The sequence below is a fragment of the Coenobita brevimanus genome, chromosome 75 (assembly GCF_032717465.1).
Source record: "Coenobita brevimanus isolate Jiangsu-jjx chromosome 75, ASM3271746v2, whole genome shotgun sequence".
NCBI classification, from domain to species: Eukaryota; Metazoa; Arthropoda; class Malacostraca; order Decapoda; family Coenobitidae; genus Coenobita; species Coenobita brevimanus.
In genome coordinates, this window is record NC_137028.1 from 3,085,001 (window position 1) to 3,095,000 (window position 10,000).

General features: G+C 45.0%; 1 protein-coding gene across 1 annotated transcript in view; it reads left to right on the forward strand.

The window, feature by feature from the left end:
- LOC145407989 (transmembrane and coiled-coil domain-containing protein 4-like) overlaps positions 1 to 10,000 on the forward strand; it is a 68,395-nt gene that overhangs the window by 30,677 nt on the left and 27,718 nt on the right. The window contains exon 3 of the mRNA XM_080278792.1: positions 3,205 to 3,352. Coding sequence (XP_080134918.1) covers positions 3,205 to 3,352 — 148 coding nt within the window. The remainder of the gene's footprint in view (positions 1 to 3,204; positions 3,353 to 10,000) is intronic.

Genomic DNA, 10,000 nt, shown 5'->3' on the forward strand with positions numbered 1-10,000 from the left:
ATAGATAGAATTTAACCTCCTTGTCGTGCTTCCTTATCTGTGTGGAAGTTAAACCCCAGTTAAGTAATTGGCTTAAGCTTCACACACACACACACACACACACACCACAAAAAGAGTAGCTTCAGCCCTTTACTGCGATTATTGCCTTTTATTTTTTTCCTGCTGCCGTCAGACGATTTATTCAGCTGAAAATGGGCCATAGGACCTGTGTGTGTGTGTGTGTGTGTGTGTGTGTGTGTGTGTGTGTGTGTGTGTGTGTGTGTGTGTATCGAGCCAGTACAAACATTTCGTCGCGCTGCACGAGTATGACAAATTCAATTTCACCCCAGGCAAAAAGTACTGAACTTTTTTATTTATTCTTTTTTATTTCAATTTCGCTATCAAAAGTATTCATATTTTTTCGAATTTTTATTTATTACACATATATAAAAAGTGTAGTATGGTTTGTTGACGCACGTTTAGATGATTATTTTTTTTTATAGAATTTAGCTGTTTGGAAATTGTCGAAATTGAATAGCAAAAAAATACGATTGTGTGAGAATAATGAGATGCCCAGTGTTTGATTGACCCGTTTGCAGTGTTTGTCGGTTTGCCTTAAATTCTTCACTGTGCTTTCCTGTTTGATTTTGTTTTATTTTAAGTTTTACTAGTTAGAGGGTTTTATTCAGCTGAGGGGAGACTTTGCGGTATGGAAAGGATATATTGTATACGTATAGCCTTAATCAGCTTCATTACTATACTTAATTCTTACCAATGACAGACGATTCTATTCGGGTTAGGAGGGACTTTTCAAACCAGAGAGAAAATATACACATCATATCATCTCATCCTACCCCTTCTCATCACCTCACTAGTACATTCAAGTCCCTTCCTCCATTTCAACTCTTCATTCGCATTCCTAACTCTGTAAAAATCCACGGACTGAGAGAGTTAATGGTGGTGTGTCAGGCACGTAAAAGAAAAGAAAAATGATAAAGAAAGAAGAAAGAAAAATGTTTTTAAGGATAGATGTCAATACTGTGAGTGGCTTTAGAGATGCCATTTATGTTCAGGGAAAATCACAGAAATTGTTGTGGATATTGTCAGGTCTGTCTGGGGTTCGAATGATTTTGTGTCTGCATTTGTGTGTGTGTGTGTGTGTGTGTGTGTGTGTGTGTGTGTGTGTGTGTGTGTGTGTGTGTGTGTGTGTGTGTAGTCGAACACGCAATGCCCCCTTACCACTGGAGTCTCCTGCGTGTGTTTTTAATCGCATATTCGTCGTCTGTAAAACACTGTAAAGCAATTTTTTTCCTTGAAACAAATCCCATTTTCCTCCTCGTCCTGTCCATTAATATCTTAGTGTGGTGAATTGTAAGCCGGATTTGGAGCTCGGAAGAGAGAGAGAGAGAGAGAGAGAGAGAGGGGTGGAAACGTAAGTAAGAGAGATTAGAGGAACAAAGGCGCGAGATAAGGACAGTTCCGCCTTCCCTGATAATGAGGGAGAGAGAAAGAGAGAGAGAGAATGTGTGTGTGTGTGTGTGTGTGTGTGTGTGTGTGTGTGTGTATGTGTGTGTGTGTGTGTGTGTGTGTGTGTGTGTGTGTGTGTGTGTGTGTGTGTGTAAAATGACCACGTCCTGCATCATGATTTTCGGCTTAACTCTGGCCCCATAAATCTGTAGCTAATGGCGAAACTCCTAATCCAAGGTGCTGGGCGGGCCGACCTTAATGCATTGCTGCCTTTATTTCGACTCCCTGGCCTAACAAACAGAGGGATACTAGTGGAGTGAGCAGGTGGATGTATGGGTGGATTAGTGAGTGGATGGAGGGACGGATTTGATTTGATTAGATAGGTGGATGGATGGATAGATTGATGGGTGGGTGGTGTTATGGATGGATGGACTGAATGTTAGGATTAATAGGTAAAGAGGAGGTTATAGGATTGTATGGATTATGGATGGACATAGATAAAAAGCCTGACAGATGCGTAGATAGATGGACAGGTGGGTAGGTAGATGTTTAGACAGATGCGATGTACAGTAGAACCATAACACTTTTTTTTTTTTTCTACCACTGGGTTACATAGAAAAATATGCAAAAGGACATCAATCTGAGCAATTAAAGATCCCTTATGAACCTTCTCCCTTCTCTGTTTTAAGTCCTGAATTTAATAGGTAAAGCTACAGTAATAATGGAATAATTATAGTGGTAGTTACAGCTCCAGGCTTGTCTGAATGTGAACCCGTGGACTGCAGGCTCAATTTTCTCTCCTGTAGTCCACCATCCGGCCTTCGGGGGACAGGGAGGAGGTTTAGGGACGTTTATGTAACCAGGCAGGGCAGCCAGCCGGGTATATGAGTGCCACCGCGAGAAGGCGTGTCTCTCTTGCACCGGGAACACGAATTTATTATACCTCACTCAATCATTTTCTTTGAGCTTCTTCGTGACTATCACCATATGCCTGTGTTAATCTCGTGTTACAGGCCGACTTTCAAGATGTAGATGTGGCAGTATTACACCTCGTTAAAGAGAACAGTGTTTGCAAAACGTTTATGGCAAACTTGGTTTCTTTATATTGGGCAACTTGACTTTGACAGATAGAACTCCGAAATTCTATTGCATTCATTATAATTAGGCGTCTCATTGCCACTGCTCCATCGTGATTGTAGCAAGAGATTAGCGGTAGAATATGGTTTTAGTCACGAGTAAGTGCTAAGGAAAGGGTGTTGAGCCATAGTACTGACCTGCACGAAACGGCACCAAGAGAACGAGAGTCTCCGCTACTTAAAATGAATGGGAGAATTATAATAACGCTTCCTTGCCGACCCTCTCCCTTCCCTCCTCCAAGTGCCATTATTTGCGAGATACGATCGTGATTCCCGGAAGATAGCAGCTGCCACCCTTTGATATCTTCAGAGCATGGAAGGAATAAATTATGGTGATTCTTGGGCGATTCGTGGAAGTAGTGATGACGATATTAGAATGTATTAGACGATCATTTCTTACACCTTAATGATCTCTTGGGTGCTGTGTGTATCGTTTTAATATCAACATAGTTTGCATCTATAATTTAATGTAAAGGTAGTTATTCAGGTGTAACGTGCTAAATAAATCGCTAAGGAGGAGGTGATGCGATTTTTCCATCTATCCACCCACCCACCTATTCATCCATCCATCCGTTCATCCTTCCATCCACTCATCCCTCCATCTATCTGTTTATCTATCTAGGTGCGGCAGGTGATGGAGATGACGATACGTGGTGAGGTGGAGCCGGGCCCGGGCAGCAGTTACGTGTCTGTGCTGAAGGAGGAACCGCCCTTGATGAAATCCAGACTCCCCGTGGTGCAGGACCTCGTCATGTTCGCCGTCCAGGGAGGTGAGGCCGCAGGGAGACGAGGCCAGGCTGGAGGATGGAGGGAGGGGGTAGGTAGAGAGACAGGGAGACATAGAAGAAAAGTGGGGAGAGAGGGAGGGAGGTAGGAAGGAAGGGTAGACAGAGAGGAAAAGACAGAGGTGAGGGAGGGGCCAGGAAGGTGATGTATGGGGGAGGAAGATAAGTAGGGAGTTAGGAAGGACGTTTACAGATAAAGGAAGGTGAGGCTAAGTTGGAAAACGAGGGAGGGGGCAGGTAGACAGGGAGAGGGAGGAGGGAGGAAGAAAGGTTGGGGATAGAGGAAGAAACAGAGCGGTGAGGGAGGAGGTAGGGAGAGGCAGAGGGAGACAGGAAGGTAGATAAGGCGATAGGTAGTGGGGTAGGGGCAGGCAGAGGGAAGCAGGCAAGGCAGCACGTAGGGGACAGGGATAATGAGGGAGGCGGATGAAGCAGGGAAGGAAGCAGTTATGGCAGCAGGACGGGGACGGGATCAGTTAAACAGAAAACATGGTGGGAGAAGGTGACACGGTTTGATGAACTTGTTGACAGGATGGGAAGAGCTTACTGATGGGAGGGTGGCAGAGCAGTGGAAGGGTGGAGGAATGGGAGAGGCAGGGGGAGGCGTGATAATCGTAGGGGAAGGGGGAGGAAAGGAGGGGAAGTTCACAGCTAAGTTAATCATAGCTGAAGGGAGAGGTAAAGGGAGGCAGGGAGAGGCAAGGGAGAGCAGGGAGTTTAGACAGAGCCCGGCAGGGGAAGGGGAGCAAACAGACACGATGATAATAGGTGGGGGGAGAGGCAGGGAGGTGGGATAATAATGGTGGAAAGGGTAGGGAGGTTAGGCAAAAGGTCAGGCAGGAACGAAAGCAAGGTCAGACAGGAAGGAGAAGAAGGAAGTTCAGGCAGGAAGGAAAGGACCGAACCAGAGAGGAAAGAGGGAGGTGAAACTCTGGTATGAGGGTTAGGCAGCAAGGCAGAGCAAGGCAGGGATGAAAGTCGTAAGAAAAAAAAAATTGTAACGCAAGAAGTAGAAAAAGTTAGTGATATGGATTTGGAGGGAAGGAAGAAGAGGAGAGGCTGTGGATGGAGGAATGGGAGAGGCAGTGGATGGAGGAATGGGAGAGGCAGTGAATGGAGGAATGGGAGAGGCAGTGAATGGAGAAATGGAAGAGACAGGGGATGTAGGAATGGGAGAGGCAGAGCAAGACGTAGGAGCAGAAATGATATGCAGGAAGAGAGCAGGCTGGATAAGTAGGTAAGACGGGGGACTAGTGAGAAGGAAGGATGAAAGACTAAATTGGCAGAATGATAGACAGAGGCAAGACGGAAGAGCGGTGAAGAGAGATGGATAATAGACTGAAGGCAGGCAGGAGGGCAGATATAACGACATGCAGGGGACTAATGAGAGAGAGGGAGAGAGAGAGAGAAAGAGAGAGAGAGAGAGAGAGAGAGAGAGGCAAGTAAGAAAGTGGAAAAATAATGCAAGATGAAGTACGAAGAAACTTTGTGACTTGGACTGAGATAGAAGTAAAGTCATGCATGCTGGGAATTACTCAGGCAGGACGGGGAAGTGAGAGGCAGACAGGGTAGGGAGAGGACAGGCAGGGGAGTGGATAGGAGGCAGACAGGGAGGGTAGGTAGAGGACAGGTAGAGATAACAGACACGGGACAGGTAGGCAAGAGGAAGGGCAAGTGGAACGGAGGGATAACAGGCTGTAAGCAGGGAGAACAGACAGAACAGAAAGGGGTGTAACAAGAGGGAAAGATGATAGGCAGAAAGCAAAGAGAGAGAAGTGCAGTGAGTGAGAGGAATGATAGGGAAGCAGGCAGAAAGGCAATTAGAGCAGGTTAGAAAATAAAGGGTAGGAAGGTAGGCAGGTAAGCAGGTAGGTTGGCAGGCAGGCACTTGGGTCAGGAATGATGGCAGGTGTGTAGGCAGAGAGTAGGGGTCGAGTTGCACAGGGAGGAGTGCGGCAGGGTGAGAGTGAGTCCGTAGCAGAGGCAGGGTGAGGTATGGCCAGGAGCACTCAAGACAGGGTGAGGCAGGGCAGTAGCACTCAGACAGGGTAAGGCAGAGTCATTGGCACTCAGGGAGGGAGAGGCAGGTACAGATAGAAGGAGTAGAGAGAGACGGGCGAAGGGAGAGACATGGTGGAGAGCAGTGAGGTAGGGTGAGGCAAGGAGAGGCAAGTAAGAGAAGGGTGAGGCAGGGAAAGGTAGGAATGGGAATGGTGAGGGAGGGTGGAGAGGAGTAAGGCAGGCTAGTTAGGAGTCAAGGAGGCAGGCAGTGACAGGCAGGAGGAGGCAAGTGTGTGTCAGGAAGAGAGAAACGCAGCAAATTAGGCAGCCTGGAGGAGTGGGTGAGGCAGAGGAGATGGAGAGGCAGCCAGGCGGGATAATCGTGGGCGGAGAGGCAGGAGGAGAGACAGGGAAGATAGGCAGGGAAGAGAGACGCAGAGAGGCGGCATAATCATGAATGGGGAAGTCGGAAGGTCAGGCAGAGAGGTAAGGCAGGGAGTTAGGAAAGGAAGGAGAGGCAGAGTGGTTAGGTAGGGATGTGATGCAGGGAAGAAAGGAAGAGGCGAGAGGCAGGAATGTTAGGTAGGAAGGTGAACAGAGAGATTTGACATTGTGGTTAGGCAGGGAGGTGAGGCAGGAAGGTTAGATGAGAAAGTGAGGCAGGGAAGTTAGTAGGCAGGAGAAGCAGAGAGGTTCGGTAGGAACGTGAGGTAGGGAGGTTAGGCAGGAAGTTGAGGCAGGGAGGTTAGGTAGGAAGGTGAGGCTGGAGAGAGGAGGAGGAGGAGGGAGGTGAAGCGTGAGAAATGGAGGTGTGTGGGAGGGAGGGAGGGAGGGGAGAGAGATATAGTAGAGGTAAACGACGCGAGAGAGAGAAAGAGAGAGAGAGAGAGAGAGACAGACAGACAGACAGACAGACAGACAGAGAGGGGGGGGAGGACAGGTAGGCATGGGTAGGAGGTCAAAGGTTAGATGGAAGGTGAGGATAGACTATAATCCTATTTACTCAGGCACCAACATCGATTGAGAGAGAGAGAGAGAGAGAGAGAGATGGATAGTATGTGGGGAGGGAGGAATTATGTGAGATAAAGAGGGGGGAGGGAGATAACGAGACAGTAAACAACTATGCAGAGAGAGAGAGAGAGAGAGAACTAACGAGCAGAGAAAGAAAAGAAGGGAAAGGAGGAGGAGGAAATGACAAAGGAGAGTGGGAAGTAGAGAAAAACTGCAACTAATGGGGAGAGAGAGAGAGAGAGAGAGAGAGAGAGAGAGCTAACAAGTAGATGTAAAATTAGGAATAACGGGAAGAGGGAGGTAGAGATAACAAGAGAGGGAGAGAGAAAATAAACATGTAAGGAAGAGAAGGAAAAAGAGACCAACGAGGAAGAAGGAAGTTAAGGAGAGAGAGAGAGAGGGGGGGAGGGGGGATTCAAAGGACCGACTGAAGTAAAGAGGAATGAATTGCAAACGAAGGTAATAGGGTGGAAGCACGAGAGAGAGAGAGAGAGAGAGTCGTAATTTGGTATGAAAATTGATGAGAGTGGAGCGAAAGAATGAAGAGAGAATATAAGAGGATTTGGCAAGTGACGAGAGAGAGAGAGAGAGAGAGAGAGAGTGGAAAGAATGGTGAGAGGGAACGCAAGAGGAGAAACAAGAGGATGAAAGTGTAATTGGAGAGACGGAGAGAAGAGATAAAGAAAGAAAGAGGAGGAGGGAAGGACGAGAGGGAGAAAGATCGGATCAGAGGGGAGAAAGAATGAAAGAGAAAGAGAGAGAGAGAGAGAGAGAGAGAGAGAATTTGGGCCTGACAGGGAAGTGCAATTTGTGAGAGAATGGATAAAATCAGGAAAAAGGAGATAAAACAGAGAGAGAGAGAGAGAGAGAATAAGATACATAGACCCAAGGGAGGAGGGAGGGAAGGAAGTAGGCGGAAGAGGGCGAGGGAGAAGAGTAGTCAGGGGAGGAAAGAGAAGGGGGAGAGAAGAGGAGAGCGAGAGGATAAAAGAGAGAAAGAGAGAGAGAGTTGAAGTGGAAGAAGGGGAGGGACAGATGGAGAGAGGGCTGGGATAGATTGAAGGGAGGAAAAGAAAGGAGAGAGAGAGAGAGAGGGAGGAAGTTAGAATATAGAGAAATGAACTTTGATGGAGGGGGGGGGGGAGGAAGGTAAAGGTCTAACCACTTCATTACCAGTCTTTTTTTTTTTTTTTTCAGTTCTATGGGCCATGCACTTGTGGTCTTAGAAGGCTCCCAAATTAGTCCTTGCCTGAGTTTATGTGTGCATGTGACACGTTAATAATCCATGTAAAAAAAAAAACTGCGGTATATATATTACAGAAAAAAAATTAAGAGAGTGCAAGGTCGGCCCCTTATTTGTGCTATCGATTTAAGGTTTAGAATATATACTCGTATGTATGTGTATGTTTAATAAGGTAACTTTAAAAATTATGTTTAGTCGTATAAGTAGAGTAGAATGTTGATATTTTTTTCTATCACCCTTAACTTCCAGGTGAAAAAAAAATTAATAGTTTAAATGTAGACTCAGAATAATCGACCACATATTGAGTGTTTTCTCCTCTCTCCCAAAACTTTCAGGAATACAAGCAGGTAAAAAATGTATTTGCATTCCCAGCACATTGATTTTATAGAGTAGGTTGATTTCACCGTGTTTTTATTCTATATCTTCTCTTTCTAGCACACTCACGTACTGTAGGAGTACTGTAATGATATGTACTTCTCTGTGCTCTGTTTTGTTTGTTCCTTCTGTGTGTACATCAGAAATTAATACCCTTTTGCTATGTCCATTGTTTTGTAGTGATTCCCAAGTAGTGCTATGTCTGCTGTATTGTGTTTTAATGTCTTTGTGGCCTGTCTTGTGTGCTTGTTTGTGCAGTAATCATTTCCCGCTTATGTAGTTACTGTAATAATTTGTACTACCCTGGGATCACACTGCTTGTTTTATGGATATTATGACTGTAATGATGTGTACTACTTTGTGCCCTGTGTTGGTTGTACAGTAATAATTTCCAGCTAATATGGTTACTGTAATATTTGTACTAACCTTCTGGTGTGTCTCCTCTGTTTTTAATGTACTGTACATTAATGCTTCTAGTTGGTGTGATTACGGTAATAATGTTTATTGTACTAGCATGTGCTATATACTGTATTATTTGGGGGTTTATTTATTTATTTATTTTTTGTCTTGTCATTTCCGTTTATTGGCATGATAGTAGTAATTTGTTCTACACTTGTGCTCTCTCTTCTAGTTTGTTTGTGTAGTAATTTCCATCTCGTGTACTCCTGTAACATTCTGTGTAATCTCTCTCTCTCTCTCTCTCTCTCTCTCTCTCTCTCTCTCTCTCTCTCTCTCAGCACGTTGGCATTGCATGGTTTATTATAGCATCACTACTCCGACCTCTTTATATTTTCACCTCTCTATTTTTCTACTTCCCTCCACGATAGTGACGAGGGGCGCCTTCATGGGGTGGCACTGATTTATGCGGGCGGCTCCACTTCCCGGGTATAAAAACATCCCTAATCTCCTCCCAGTGCCCCCAGAAGAGGATGTTAATCAGTGGGAAAGGGGGAACTTGAGCCTGCAGTCTACCGCGTTCACATTTAGGAGAATCTGGGGACACAGCAACACCCATTTTTATTCATATTTATTTGACTTCCGGGGGGCCTCTTGTAATGAAGGGGTTAATGAAGGCTGTATCAAACTCTTCCAGGTAGAAAAATCCCTCCAAACTTGTATAAAATCTTCTTGAAACTGAGTAATTGAGAAGCCGTCATCGTTCTGGAGGGTAACCATTTCTCTGTATTTTTTGTAGCCTATTTTTTTTCTTGGAGCTCCAGACGATTTTATTCAGCTGAGGGGAGGTGTTTGGAGCTATAGGGGTGATATATAACCTTCATTTACCCCCGTCACTGCTGGGGTTCTTGTAAACTGAGGAAAATCGTCGGGAGGTAGCAAGAATAAATGGAACAGAGGCGTCATCGCAGTGAAGAGGCTGACTATGGCCCGTCCTTTCCGTTCAAGTAACGCCCTAACACCTCTTCCTTAGCTGTTTATATTTATATATGACACGTTAATATCCTTTTATACGTGATCTGTGAAGAATATGGCGATATTAGAATGATTTACATAAGGCAGAGAAGACAGTAACGTGTAATAAGCAAAATAAGTTGCTTGAGAAAAAGTGTTAGGGAGCTTCCTTCACCGACGATAATACAGGCCTGTAGTTCTTTCACCTTAATTTGTCTCAGATTTTTTTTCTTCTTTTTTTTTTTTCTGATTCCGCGTAGCTCAGTAGGAGAATAAGGTCATGCAGTGGCTCCACATCCTCTCCATAGCACATCTTCGTGACTAGCATCATATCCTAATACTAACCCTTGCCAAACTGAGCATTGAAGGAGAGATGGCAATTTTAGGTCAGGTTTTTGTGGAATGAGTATAGTTCTGGTCATATATTTCCGTATTCATACAGTCGTGTGTTTATTTATTCGTCTACTCGTATGATACATTTTCCCGCGTTATATATTTCTGTGTTTATATTTTCTGTGGTATATAACCTACACGTACGAGTATATACAGTACGTTTTCACGTTTTATATAAATGTGTCGTGTTGGTTTTTACG